The sequence below is a fragment of the Arvicanthis niloticus genome, chromosome 2 (genome assembly GCF_011762505.2).
Source record: "Arvicanthis niloticus isolate mArvNil1 chromosome 2, mArvNil1.pat.X, whole genome shotgun sequence".
Lineage (NCBI taxonomy): Eukaryota > Metazoa > Chordata > Mammalia > Rodentia > Muridae > Arvicanthis > Arvicanthis niloticus.
In genome coordinates this window covers 50,226,845-50,241,074 of record NC_047659.1, presented here as the reverse complement: position 1 = coordinate 50,241,074, position 14,230 = coordinate 50,226,845, and the positions used below count along the sequence as shown (strand labels likewise).

General features: G+C 48.8%; 1 protein-coding gene across 4 annotated transcripts; it reads right to left on the bottom strand.

Annotated features, from left to right (window-relative positions):
- Nucleotides 1-8,791: 8,791 nt before the first annotated feature.
- Nucleotides 8,792-11,613, bottom strand: Hoxd8 (homeobox D8). Of its 4 annotated transcripts, none has more exons than XM_076928924.1 (3): nt 10,982-11,613; nt 10,461-10,600; nt 8,792-9,396 (listed from the first exon to the last, which is right to left on the bottom strand). In XM_076928924.1, the coding sequence occupies exons 1-3, from the start codon at nt 11,562-11,564 to the stop codon at nt 9,217-9,219; spliced, it is 903 nt and encodes a 300-aa protein (XP_076785039.1). In that variant the 5' UTR covers nt 11,565-11,613; the 3' UTR covers nt 8,792-9,216. The 4 variants fall into 4 exon arrangements, with proteins under 4 accessions (XP_076785039.1, XP_076785038.1, XP_034352206.1 ...); XM_076928923.1 differs by having other exon boundaries at nt 8,794-9,396; nt 10,461-10,603; nt 10,982-11,608; XM_034496315.2 differs by lacking the exon at nt 8,792-9,396 and having other exon boundaries at nt 10,074-10,600; nt 10,982-11,597.
- Between the last annotated feature and the right edge of the window lie 2,617 nt (nt 11,614-14,230).

Genomic DNA, 14,230 nt, shown 5'->3' with positions numbered 1-14,230 from the left:
GGGGACTGGAGCAGAAGGATTGGCGTAAGTTCAAGGCCAGTCTGGTAACACAATGGCATCCTGTCTTTAAAAGGTAAGATCCTCATAAGAACTCTTGATGATACTCTTACTCTTCCTACTTTCAAAAGAGGAAACAAACTCAAAGATGTTCTCCTCACCTAAGGTCAAGCAGCAAATACATGGAGGGTTTGAATCCAATTAGGCCTGAACTTAGCTTAGAACCTGCTTTGAGCTTCCCAAACCCAGTGTGAGGAATGAGTAGACCCAACAATTCCATCCATAAAAATGGAAGAAATTACTCACCTATAGTGTGCTAACTTCAAAACAGATAGTCATGATTGCAGCTCCAGGGGCTCTGGGTATGCCCAGTGTAGACAGAGAAGAAACTCAGGATCGGGAGAATAAAGAGCTAAGCAGGAGACACCCTTAACCCATGGCTCTCCAACCTAACTACACATACCCTCATTGCCTTGGGGAGGGTGTTTTCAGGATGCCTGGACACTGCTTCTTGATTGGAATTCAGGGTGTTTGGGGTGGAACCTAGAAACCTCATTATCTAAACACTTGGGTCACATGGACCTTTCCTGAGAATTATCGCCCTAAATTAATGAAGAGGGGGACATTGCTAGGGGACAACAGAGGATCCATGAGTCTGGGTTAATGGAGGTCATGTCACCTTTGAACCAAGACCAGCCAGAGAAGCACACAGTAGGCCTACAATGAGCACAGTGGTGTTGGGGACAGAAATCCACACATCTGTCTGATTCTCAAGCTGTGGAGTGCGGGGTGGGATTTCCTCAGACTTTCAGAGAGTCAGGCCCAGGCCCTGTTCTAAATAGGCAGGAAGAGGTCAGTTGCCTTGCTAGAAAGGGGTTCCACCCATACTGTGCTCTCCCAAGCTGCCCGTTCTGGGTACGGGGAACTTGGGACAAGTAAAAAGCAGGAACTGAAGCTGTTCATGGGGTGCTGCGTCTCACTGGGGTCCTGTGATTTAGCAACAGCTTGTTCTACCACAAAATCTGGTTGCCTGCTCCTAGAGAACAGAGTGAGGAAATAACGCCCCCTCTGGGTCGGCGAGGGAAACAAGGTGGCCTTTCACCCCAGAATCAGTTTTCAGGCTCCAAGGACCTCAGAGATGCCTCTGTTGAAGGCACTAGCGGATAAGTGACCACACCACCCACCCTTGTCTGATGTCACGCACGTTGAGCGAGCTGAGGTGGAAGGCGGGGCAGAGGAAGGGGTGGCTCTTGTGTTCTCCCATTCCCCTCCCACCCAGGGCATTTGCAGCATCGGCGAAGGCAGCGAGACGCTTGTCCTACAGCGCCTCCTCCTGGACAAAGCTCCAGACAGCCAAAAAGGGACACCACCAGTCCTAGAAAACCAGGACCAGGCACTTCCTGGGGAATCAGAAGTTGGTCCTTCCGCGTCCACTGGAGAGGCAAAAAGGAATCAAAAGTCCTTGAGGCTACCTCTCACCGCCCCACTCCCAGCTCAAACAACAAGCTTGTGACGCAGAGGCGAGCGTCTCCCATTGATTAGGCGAGACAGGAGGAAAATCCCTCGTTTGTTCATGTATTTATTTACTTATTTATTTACTTGATTGCTCTCTGCTGAGCCTGAGCTGTGCTGTGTACGTGCTGTGCTGGTGTATTAATAAGATCCGAGAATGGTTGTCGCGAAGTTTGTCAGTTTGAACGGGCGCCAGGAAGAAAGGCCTTTTCCAAGAGCAGGCAGTGCAGCCTGAAAAAAAAAATGTATTTCTGAGGGGTGTGTGTGTGTGTGTGTGTGTGTGTGTGTATACACAACTGGAAAAGAAAAAAATCTACTCACTACTAGCTCATATTTGCAACCTATTTCTAATGTGCAGACACGTTAGGGTGGGGTGGTTTAAGTCTAAGATTGAAAGTAATTGTAGTCAAGAGTAAATAAATTAGTGGCTATCTTTAGATGAAAAGCTGGAAGAAATGATGGGCAGCAAATCCTAAGGAAGGGGTAATGGGTCTGGTTATCTCCTCCTATTGCTCCCTCCCCCAGTCTGTGTAGTGCTCGGTCAATCCCTGGGCTGGGCTATTTCACTGCACATGCGCTGGGCGTGCGCAGCCCCGCACTGCAGAGGCTCTGAGCAATGCCCACCTCAAGCACAGTGCCTGGGCTCCACCGCGCGCTACTCCAGTGCCTGGTTGTGGAGGGACTCGAAAATCCTATCTAAAGGGGCAGGAAACCTAGTTTTCTTTTACAGGAAAATCTGAATTAATGCCTCAATCAATCTTTCTAGTTTGCTAGTCTGGTTCCGTCAAATCAACAACATCTCTGTTCATGGACACTCAGTGTTGTCTTCGGATCAGAATTTTCACATATGGGGTGCAGCTTCCCCCTGTCATTTGTTAATGTAGAGAGGAAACACCACCCTGGGGTTTAGAGAGCATAATTTCGCTTTTAGTTTTGCAAAGCTATCAAGTCTAGGAGATACTTTCCTTTGAAACAATGGTATCTATTTTTATCATTTCCGAAAAAGTGCACCTAAATTGGATTTAAATCGGAATTCTTGGTTGCTTCTCCACAGCTTCCTGTGCCCCCGCATACCCTCACTGGCCCGCCGCACTGCGACAAGGCCGTAAACACCTCTAACAGCTGCCTGCCAGCCCAGGGTGAAATACTGTCTTTGTTCCGGTTTCCCCTGCCTCTTGGGCTCAGAGAACAGAATTCTGGCAAAATATACGTATTAGTAGAAAGATCTTGATAGGAAAAAGACGGTTGGTTCTCAGCCAGGTTTCTTGGCTACATTTGTAATGGCGAACTTCGCTTTTTTTTTTCTCTAGCCTTTCCAGAGACTGCACTCCCAGCTCCTCTGTCCACACAAGAAGAAACCAAGGCCAGGACATTGGCTCCCCAGTCTATAAATAGAGGTTTGGACTCAGGACCCTGGGAGTTTTGCCCACAAACCTCTGTGAGCTCTTAGGCTCCGAACAACCTTTAAATTTCGTTTCTTTTTCTCTCCATGTTCTTTCTTTATTTCTTTATTTATTTTGTTGTTGTTAGGTTCACAGAGACAATGAAGGCAGTATGGCGGTGCCAGCCTCTTAGCCTTTCCTTGTAGAGAAAATGTGCGACTTCCCAAACATTTATTTCTCAAGTTGCAACCAATCATTTTCTTTCCAATATCTTTCCAATAAGCTTTTAATATCATCACAGGGCTTACACAGATACCCTCGATCCTCCATGTCTGCACATGGCATTACCTTCCTCCATGTAATCAGAACCATGTTAGTCACTGAAGCAGGCTGGGTCACCAAACCCAGGAAAAAGCAGCTGAAACCCCAAACCTACAACCTGGCCGGCAGAGCACCAAGCCCACCCTAGTCTTACCCAGCCTCAGAACTCCAAGTCCACCCCCAGCCCCACCCTGTCTCAGACCATCAAGTCCTTGAGCCCCACCCAACTTCAATGGAGCTAGCTAGCTGCAGGGCCTATGAACCCAGTCAAGGAGCTTGATTTCAAAAGGGAATGCTTCCTCTCACTATCAGAGGCTGATCTCAGTGTCATCACTGTGTAATAGGAAACCGCTTATAAGATACAGACACTCTGAATAAAAATAAAATGAAAAACAAAAACCCACTCCAGAGACAGTGAGCCGTCAGAGTTACTGACCCAGGACAATTCTGCAGACATCAACTGGTCCTCCATTTTAAAATGAGAGTGATTCCATCCTTAATTTAAAAAACAAAAAACAAACCAACAAAAACCCACCTTTTTACAAATATACCACCTATTGTTCACAAATATTGTACAACCAACACTGTAATACTGGAATACAGTAAAGATTTGTCAATAGGCACGTTAGGGATTATAGCCCACCATCATGTGCAGCCTCATGCGCAATGCGGCAGATTGTCTAAGGTTTCAATGTTTCCTTATGTATTCATGAAGGAACAGGAAATAGGGGTTTCAAAATGCATCGTCAAATACCATCCAAAATTTTGAGGAGTAAAACAACATTATGTTCTGCAAAGATTTTCTTTTTTCCTGTGTGTTTTGGTTCAGTAGTTTCAAAGTAGAGAAAATATTGCAGTATGGTGATTATTGGAAAATGAAAAAAAAATACCACAACGCATTTGGAAAGCAAAAAGATCTACTCTTTCATTGCTCTGACAAATGAGAAACACACGCGATGTTTGAACGTAGAAATGCCTCGCATTTCTCAAATATCTATTGGGTTTATCCTAAAACCTGTACCAGATTTTCTGATATTACTTCCCATAGCAAACATCCATTTCGTGACATAAAATAGTCCAAATTCACCTGACACATTATCGGATGCAGAAGGAACCTAGCTTGGGTTATTACCATTTCCCCCTTAAGAATTAGAGAAACGTTTTAAAATAACTAAAGCGTCTTTATACACAAGGTCCAATAAACTATAGATCCTAAAAATTGGCCTCACTCAGGAAAGACATCCAGAATACACCAAAGCCGCCCCACCCCCACCCACGACCCAACCCTCAAAAAACACCTGTTAACCTAGGGTAGCTCTGACCACCATCAAACCACAGAAACACAGTATTCTATACTAAACGAAACCTTTACTGACCCCCACCCCCAGCCAAGCTGAGTCCAGAAACCATTTGCACATTCTTCTTCCCAAGGCGGATTGGGGGAGGGGGTTCGGGATCTGCGGGTTTCCAAGTCAAGGGATCTCTGGGGGTGGGGTGGGGAACGAAGGAGTCCCCTATGCACTTTTGAGCCTAGCGGGACCCTACCTCGAGTCCCAAGGGACTTACAGAGAGCGATCCCGAGGTTCTTGGATAATGCAGGGAGCTGGGGAAGTGGCACCCATTGCCCGAGGCGGTGGCGCGGGCAGCTCCAGCGCCAGCAGGGTAGCTCTTACCCGGAGGGTGCGGAGCTGCGGGCGGTCGGCCCGGGCGGCGGCTGGAATCCCTCGGGCGCTGCCGGGCTGCGCTCACCCTGGGCGGCGGGTTTGGGCTCATGTTGCTGGAGAGATCGGGTGGGAAGCGCGCGGCCGGGGTCGCCCTGGCGAAGCAGGCGGTCGGCTCCCCGCAGGAGTGTGAGCGGCGGCGGGTGGCTCGGCGCCCGGGGCTCCTTCCGGGCTCCCCGCCGGCTCCAGAGGCGGCGGCGATCGCGACCGGGGGCGAGCTGCCGTGGAATCGCGGCGGGAGCCCAGGCCGCTGCGGACCACGCGATCCCGCAGCCGCCGACTAGAGCCCACCTCTGCAGAGACAAAGGTTAGAAAAAGAGGGGGTGAGGCTCTGGGAAAGCAGAATGCGGGGGCAAATTCGCCTGGGAAATCAGGAAAAAGGCCGTGAAGGCGAGCGGCGCCTGCACATGACCAGCCGCAGCCAATGACGACCGCAAATAGGTCATAAAAAGGTCTATTACCAAGTTGTAAATTTTCTTCAAACAAAAAGGAATTTACTGCAATTCCTTGCGGATTTTGCACATACAGCTCGCGAGCGCCATGTTTTTCCTCTTCTCTTTCTCTCCTCTCTCTCCTTACGACCCCTCCTCTTTTTATCTTTCTTCTTTCCTTTTTCTTTTTTCTTTCTCTTCGGAATCTTTTTCCTCTCTCTGTTCTCTCTCTCTATTCTCTCTCTCTCTCTCTCTCTCTCTCTCTCTCTCTCTCTCTCTCTCTCTGTGTGTGTGTGTGTGTGCATCAGTTCTCTCTAGCTCTCACCCTCTGTGTTTCTGTGTTCTCATATTCTCTCTCTCTCTCTCTCTCTCTCGCTCTCTCTCTCTCTCTCACACACACACACACACACACACACACACACCAAACACATACACCTTTTCTAGGTGTTACTGGGTATTTTTGTTCTTGTTTGGCTCAAACAATCTGTGCAATTGGCCGCCATGTGGGAGGAAAGTGAGAGCAAGCAATGCTCCAGCTCCGGGGATGTCACCCCACAGCGCCTCCCCCAGTCCCATGTCTTTCCTCCCCACGTTGGTCACTTGGCTATGCTCTTCCTCTCCCTCACAAAAACACTTGCCAGAAGGAAAACCAGGCACTCCCAGTTTTTACCCGCTCATTTCCGGAAAGCCACATCTCTTGGCACAGGCCAAGAGAGCATATTCATTTCCCACTTGGCTCCAACCTAAATTAGGGTCCCTCCCGTCTCCTGTGGGTTTCTGTGGTGAGGGAGCATCCAACCATCCCAAAGGCCATCACATACATGTGAATCCTTGTCTACCTCTCTGAAATGCCATTTTGAGCACCCACGACTGAGTTTTTAATCTATTGCCACAGAAAGGAACACACACCCCCTCCAATCCCTCACTTTAGTCCCTAAGATCAATTCTTGCTTATTGGGGAAGTTAATACTAGTCCTCTGTGATCTTCTTTCAATCATTTCAGCCCCTAGCCCTCATGTTTGGCCCTTGAAAAATGTTCAATGCAGCTCTGGGAAGAAAACCTGCTTTATCTGTTCTTGAAAAGAACTATCTAGGAAAAAAATTCCTCAAAGGTTGGAGTCATATCACCTTTATATTGTCACTGGGAAGCTCTCTGGTGAGCGCCACCTGAAAGTCAATGCTATTGCAAGTTCCTCTCATGGGCACTGTGGACCACCGCCTGCTAAGTCTTTTCAGAACAGTCTATTAGGTATCTGCATGAGAGGTTGAAGCTCTCTGCCAGAAACATCTTTTTACCCTGTAAGTTACTAGTGGAAAAGAACTTAAGTTGGAAATGCATAGCATCCTTTTGTGCAGGCCATTTGTATCCCAAGAGAAAATTCTGATGACCTTGGATAATTTTAATTAAAGGGTTTCTGCCACCATCTGTCAGGAAAATTCTTGATTCTTGAAAAGGCCAGTGGGCCCTAATTTTGCTGGTCCATTAAAATGGTTTTTTCCCCTCTTCCCCTTTCCACAACTAGACATCCAAGGATTCAGCAAACACCAAAGATACGGAGGACAGACGCTGAATATGGATTCTTCTGCAGTGAATTAAACAGTGTGATTACACACGTAAATGGCCAAGCTGCTGCTTATTCCCTGATCTGTACACATGGAAGTGGGTAGAGATTGTTCAATTCTAAAACATTCTAAAAACTAATCTCAATTTGCCTCTGTATCATCTGCCCTCTATCCAAATAAAAGCAGAGCTTATGGCTGGCCTTTTCAGTCTGGGGAAGTGAGGGATGGGAAGAGAGGGATGGGAAGAGACAGCACAGAGAGGCAGCCATGTTTGTCTGCTGTGCAGAGGCAAGCAACACCACTCAGAAAAATGGTATCCTTGAACTGACATTTCTCTAAAAAGACAACCACACCCTCTCTTTGTCTTTCTGGCTCTAGTGTTGTCTAGTCGCTCAGAAGGCTTTTCTCTTTTAGCCAGTTTCACACTGAGGGGCTCCTGATTTTTCTGGAATTACAGACTTCTCTAGGTCTCCTTTCAGGGTAGAAAAGCTCCACCTGGTTTTACAAGGTCTCTGAAGGTTTATGTAAATTTATGCAGCAAAAAAGTTCTTTTCTTGCTGCAGTGCTTCACTGTTTACAGATCTGAACCAATCAGAAAATCGTCTTGCTTGCTCCCCAGCTAGTCCTTCTCTACTGAGACACCATCAAGAGCGTGGGGTTCCAACTCTGGTGAGAGGAAGAGAGGAATGGGGGAGGATAATTTCTCAAGGTCTTTATTTGGAAACCTATGATTTTTGGTAGCTGCAGAAAAAAACATTCATTTTTACATTTATTATCAACATTTTCTGTATGTGTGAATCTATGATTTATCTGTAATCTTTGGACCAGTGTGGCCCAGAACAAAGGTGCATTTTCAGAGCTGTATAATCTGTCAGAATGTCAAAGATTTTTACATTTTCTATTGTTGATTTCTATTCCCACTCATTCACTTAGTAGGTCCTTTTCCTAATTAAAGCTTCCCAAATTTGATAGTTTGAAGAGTGATATTTGGGGGAGCATTCTTGAGTGGGATATAACAATTTTTAAATATATTGATTTTTATTCTGTGTGTAGAAATGTTTTGACAACATGCATGTAAGTGTACCACATTCCATTTCCTGGAACTGGAATTATGCATGGTTGTGAGTCACCACATGGATGCTAGGAACTGGAACCTTGGTTTTCTGCAAGAGCAACAAGTGCTCTTCACTGCTGAGCCATCTTTCCAGCTCCAGAGATAGCAAAGTATAAAGAGTTCCTTAAATCAAAAGCAGTTGAAGTTTAGCCAGTGCTGGTCTTCAGGTAGCTTATGCCTAAGGCTGTTTCCCAGCTAGGCTCTCAGCCTGCGGTGGCCTTGCTCTCTGCTCTAGCTAACATGGAGATCGGTTGGTTCAGGCAGTACAGAAGAGCAAAACATCCCCAAATCCCAACACTGGCCTTTGCAGCTGTCTGCTCTGTACAAATGTTTAAGCCTTGGCCACTCCTGACTTAAATCGTCTTTCCGGGCTTAGGTTGACAAATGTCACAGCCATGGCCTCTTCCCTGGGTGGAGAGCCAGGTGGTGACTTGCCTTTAACCCAGCCGGTACCAATCCACCGCTATCCACAAGATAGCAGACAAACCACCCACTAACACATGGCACTGAACCTGGTCCAAAGCTAAAGAATCTGTTTTTCTTACTGATGTAATAGAAACCAGCCTGGAAATTAACAATAAAACAAAACCCACACCCATAAAAGTAAATGTGGCTAAAAAAGCAGCCAGATCTCAATATCTACTTTAAGGTGTTTCCATTTTTTTCCGTGAGAAATATATTTACTTGAATTCCTCCTTTCCTTCCCTTCTTTTCTCCCCACCCCACCCCACCCCCATATAAAAAGGCAGCTGCGCGAACAACCCCAAATGGGAAATGGATATCCTGTTAATAATAGATGCCAAACCCCGGCTTCAACTGGGACTCTTTAGAATTAAGCTGTGGTGTAACCTGGACTCTGGGTCATCAGACCTATGACTTGACTTGAATCCTTTTGAAGTTCAAAGCTGTCACAGTATTATGCCAGAATTATTTAATGAAAAAAGTGTGGATAGTGAGCCCACTCTAGGAGGCCCTATAACACCACCACCACCACCACCACCATCAAACAACTTAGGAAGTATATAACCCACACCCGCTTATCAAATAGAGGGCTTGACTAGGTCACTGCCTCCATGTGAGCCCTGGTCCTTGTCTGTAACTGGCGAGGATGGTGTTCTCGGCGGGCGATCAAGGACAGCAGCTCTGCTCTTCTGGAGGTACATTACATCTCTTTATTAGGGAGCTATGCTCTGGAGCGGCTGCTTGCACTCAGGGCTCATTTCACACAGGCGAGGCCATGGCTTCCCTGAAGAACAGCAGAGGATAGACGTACCAACCGACATCTGAGATGAACACAGCAAGCTGGCTTCGAACGAGCACAGGAGCAGTAAGGGAGAATACAATAAATATGGCACCTACTTGAAAAAGCAGAAACACAGAGCATAGAGACCTAGAAATCCCAGGCGATAACAAGCGGGGTTCAAAATGAAAGCAAGGCCACTTGCCAGAATGAATAGTTAGTGAAAATGTTGCAATTAGTTTTCAAGTATTAATTTTCTAAATTATTCAATGGCCATAATTTGTATGGACTACAGAAGCACGACTAAATGTCAATTTTGACATTGTCCTCAAACTCCTGTCACTGGCACAACTTTCCCAAGTTTAAGGAAGCCGGCAGCCTGGACAATGCATTGCACTCTTCAGCTAATGTGCTTTTCCAATATTTGGCCCAGACTCTTCCCTGACAAACATTTACAAAATGCTCAAAGAAACCTTCTGGAAGTACTCCAGAAGACACCTGAACCATCGTTACAAAAGCAGAAAGAAAAAATATAAATAATACATTTAATCAAATAATAAAGTAGATATTCTGCAGGCATAATTTTAAAAACATTATTAATAAACTTCTTTTAATTTACTCACCATAAAGATTTAAAATGTTCAAGTGCACTTGTTTGATTAATAAAGCATTTTATATTCAATCATCTAGTGCTATCATTAGGAAGTTTATGTTGTTGAGGCAAACCACCAGCTCCGACGTTAAAAATTACCATTATAAAAATATAGCTACAAGGTCGGTATCAAATTACCCTTCTATAAGACAGCTCAAGGACTGCTTCTATGCGATACTACAAACTATTTTCTTTAAAAACACCCAAATCCCTTTCAAAGCGCAGAAACCTCAAGAGCAGTGACATTAAGGTAGCTTGAAGCACAGGTAAAGTCCTTTCCAAAAAACAAGAGGGGAGAAACGGTGGTGTCCACCCGTATATACTTATGGTATCATTAGTCTTAATAGTCTGTGGTAAAAATATAAAGGTAGAGTCTAATTTGTGGGGCCTTCGGCTCGGTCTTCCTCCAGCCCCGAGACTTCCTTTTTGGGGTCTCCATCCTTTGCCTCTGGCCGGGACGCAGGAAACTTGTCTTTGTTGTTCTCCTTTTTCCATTTCATCCTCCTGTTCTGGAACCAGATTTTTACCTGTCTCTCCGTGAGGGCCAGAGTATGGGAGACCTCGATTCTTCTCTTCCTGGTCAGATAAGGGTTAAAAAGGAATTCCTTTTCCAACTCTAGGGTTTGGAAGCGACTGTAGGTTTGTCTTCCTCTCCGTCTACCAGGAGCTGCTGATTACAAACAACAACAAGAAAAAGGGGAGGAAAATCAACTTTTTTTTTTTTAAATGGTTGATTTTCTGAATGCTGCTGGAGTTTTCTGGAACGGGCTTAAGAGGTGAAATACACAGTGGTCTTTAATTCTGACACAGATACAGGGTGTGCAGGCAAGAGAGGCAGAGACAAGGTCTTCACAGTTATTCTGTCCCCATCTTTACATACTTTTTAAAAGTCTGTATTAGTTTATGTACAAGAGCCACATTGGCTACACCAGAAGGAAAAGGAGGGGGAGAGGGAAAGGGCAGGGGAGTTTTAAAGCTAGAACGTGAGATGAAAGCAGATTTCTCCCTTTCTCCCTCCTTTAAAAAAAAAAAAAAAGCGCATCCCAACCTTGTGGTCTCATCCAGGGAAACATTTGAGAAGGAGACGAGCTCTGATTTAAGTGGTCTGGGTCCTCGCCAATATTACCACTGGACGATTTACAGTCAGGATATTGTACCAGCTCGGCCTCTTGCTGGGTCGTAAAAATCGGCTGTCTCTGTAAGTTATCGTATCCGTAAAACTTCGCGGGCTCCCCGTGACAGGCAATCCCGCCGCAGGGGGGAGGCGGCGGCGGAGGCGGAGGGTGCGGAGGAGGAGGTGGGGCGGCCTGGTAGGCAGCGGCCGGGATGCCCGCGCCGGCGTGGAAGTAGTCCTGGCCGGGACCCGGGCCGCCCCCTCCGCCGCACCCGGGCTGCGGCGACGGGTGCGGGTGCGCGTGCGCCTGCGGGGGCGCGTGCGGGAAGCCGGCGGCGCTGTTGCCATAGAGCTGCAGGGCCGCGGCGTGGCGGCCGCTGACCTCGGGCGCGAAATGACAGTCGTAGTAAGTGGGATTGATGGCCTCGCCCGCCGCGGCCGCCGCCGCCGCAGCCGCCGCCGCCGCGGCCGCCGCCTTGTACTTGGAGTACAGCGGATTCACGAAGTACGAGCTCATCGGGGCGGCGGCCGCGGGCGGGCCGGCGGCGCGGAGGCGGAGAGGGGCGCGCCTCAGCTCGGCCGGGCTGCCGCGGGGGCCTCTGGGGCGGCTCGCTCGTGCCGCGGGGGCCGCCGGGCCTCGTCGCCCGGCGAGCGCTTCCCCCCCTCAGGCTCGACCGTCCGGCCGCCGGCCGCTCATGCCCGGCTCTCGCGCCTCCGTCTCGGCCTCGCGCCGCCTCCCTCGCGGGCCGCGCGGCCTCGCCCGCCCCCGCGCGCCGCCGCCCTGCGGGCCTCTCCCGGCGCGCGCCTGTTGGGCCGCACTAGCACCGCCGACGCCCCGGCGACCTGCCCCGCGGCCTCCAGTTTCCTCTCAGGCACCAGGCGGCCCTAGCGCACCGGGACGAGGAAAAGAGTGCGCGCGGCGGCCCACGGGGGAGACGCTTAGGCTTGGGTTCCCGAGCCCCCGCTCTGCAGGGAGACGAAAAGAAAACACACCCTCTGCCCCGGTGCCACCTCTCACCTCAGCCCTCCCCCCGCCGCCCCCTCCCAGCGCTGTCGCCGCCGCCGCCGAGGCTGCCGCCCCGGTGCGCGCCGGCGAGGCATTTTCGCACCCCGCCACTGCGAGGAGAGGGAGCGAGATGGGGGCGAGATAACCGCGCGGAGGGATCCGGGCGGCGGCGAAGCGGCCCCTGCGCCGGACGGGATGCCGCGGCACGCCGGCCCCGGGATGCCTCCGCCAGCCTTAAAGGGGGCCCATAAAGCCGCACTGCCAAGGGCTCGCGGGGGCCCCCGGGTCCGCAGAGAGGGGGCGCGGCCGAACCTTAGCCTTGGGGCAGGCGGGGAGGTCACTCCCAGGAGACGGTGGAACAGACGAGCTCTCCGCGCCACTCCTGGAACTGCCCAGTAGAGACTGGCCGTGGCTTTTTTTTTTTTTTTTTTTTTGTATGTCTCACCCTGGACGAGCAAGGTGGACGGATTGGTCCTCGCATTTGTTTGGGCCTAGATGAGTGGTTTTGATTAAAAAGCCACAATCCAGCCTCCCAATCCTGACCTTATCAAAGCGAATCAAAGTCCTGCTTTTTCCAGCCGAGCAGGCCTTGTGGAAATGAGATGTACATTTACCCTTGACGCACTGCATGCCTGGCTGAGGCTCCCAGGTTAATTGATATTTAATGGAAATCATGCCCATGAATATAGTTTCCATCATTTCACCCTTGATAGACGTCAGTGGTGGCCACACGGAGGGGGGAGGCGAGAGAAATGTGGGAAGGGGACATTAGAGGCGCTGAGTGAAGAGTGACAGAAACGTTCCCAGTGGGCATAGAGACTCAGGCCGGGCTGGGTGGCATTTCCTAGGGTCCCAACCCAGGCTCCCACACTTGGGCGGGCTGTAGCCCGGGTGGAGCGCGCCGGGGGCGGGGGCAATGGGGCAGGAGAAATCGAGTTCCCCGGTTGGCATTCGGACCGTGCCGGTTCCAGGCAGCTGCAGGCAGACCTTCCCTGTCCTGTCCTTAACGACTTTAGCTCACACACCAATCTGAAATAACTGCCAGAGACTGGATGCAGGCCTTAGCATAAACTTGATTTTCCCGACAGAAATATAGATCAGGCTCAGAAATAAAGAGAACGCCTGGCTTGTGGGCGTTAAGGAAGAGACGCAGTGTCGTCTGCGGAAGTTCAGGACTTACATTTTTGGGAATAGGCAGTGCCCTTATTGTAGCACCTGTGCAAAACTGCGTGGCTTTACACCAACAACCGCTTCTTCACACACTTTCATCTCCCCCCTCTCGTTTGAATGTCCAATAAATATATTTATATTCTTATTCTCCCTCCCCCATCTCTCTACCCTTTTCCCTCTCCCTCCCTCCCCTTTTAGGTGCTGAACCCTTTATTCTTCGGGATAATCTGGTGTTTGGTGGATACCAGGTTCTCTGTTCTTGAGAACAGACCTAGAAGATACACCCCAGCTCACCAAAGACTCTCCAGCTTACACTAAATCACACCGTGCTGACTTTCCACGGCCAAATACAAATGCCTAAAAACCCACATGAACTCAAAGATGAAGCAGGCCAGAATTTTAACGACCTTCCATTCCTTAAGGGGTTGTTCAGCCCGTGTGGACAGAACCGCGAGGTCAGTCCGAGTGGACTGGGTTTCCTTTTTATAAATAAGGTCATCATAGAACGGCATTTTCGTTAGTAATGTCCGACTCAATTATTTCGACAAGGAATGGCTGAAAGTAGTGAAGGTAAATTATTGATAAGGCTGTATACGATAAAGGCATGTATTAGTAAATTTACATTAGAGAATATGGGGGATTTGTTCTTAGTGGTGGTCAAGGGCAAGGGTGTTTTATTAGGTTTTGTTTTTCTTCCAAGTATCCTTCAAAGGCGAAGTTTAACAACTGATTCTGATGATTTAGGATTTGAACTTCAGTCCTGCAAATGTGCGATGGAGTGATTTTCTTCTCAATAAAGCCTCGGAGCTAAACTTGGTAATGGTGCTCTCTTTATTCCACTGTTTGACCTGGATGCTCATGGGAACGTGGGCGGATCTGGACATTGAGTGAACAGGTTTGGGAATGGGGATGGGGGGAAATTTTGAGAACCCGGATATCAGTCACACACGACACTTTTTAAAACTCCACATATTTGGGAGATTGTCCATGAACATGGCAGGCATTTC

Coding starts and splice junctions, on each gene's coding strand:
- Hoxd8 (XM_076928923.1), bottom strand. CDS start 11,564: ATGAGCTCGTACTTCGTGAATCCGCTGTACTCCAAGTACAAGGCGGCG. Junction 10,604..10,981: donor TCCCTGGATGAGACCACAAG/GTTGGGATGCGC, acceptor GTTTGTAATCAG/CAGCTCCTGGTAGACGGAGA. Junction 9,397..10,460: donor TGGCCCTCACGGAGAGACAG/GTAAAAATCTGG, acceptor TTTTTCAAGTAG/GTGCCATATTTATTGTATTC.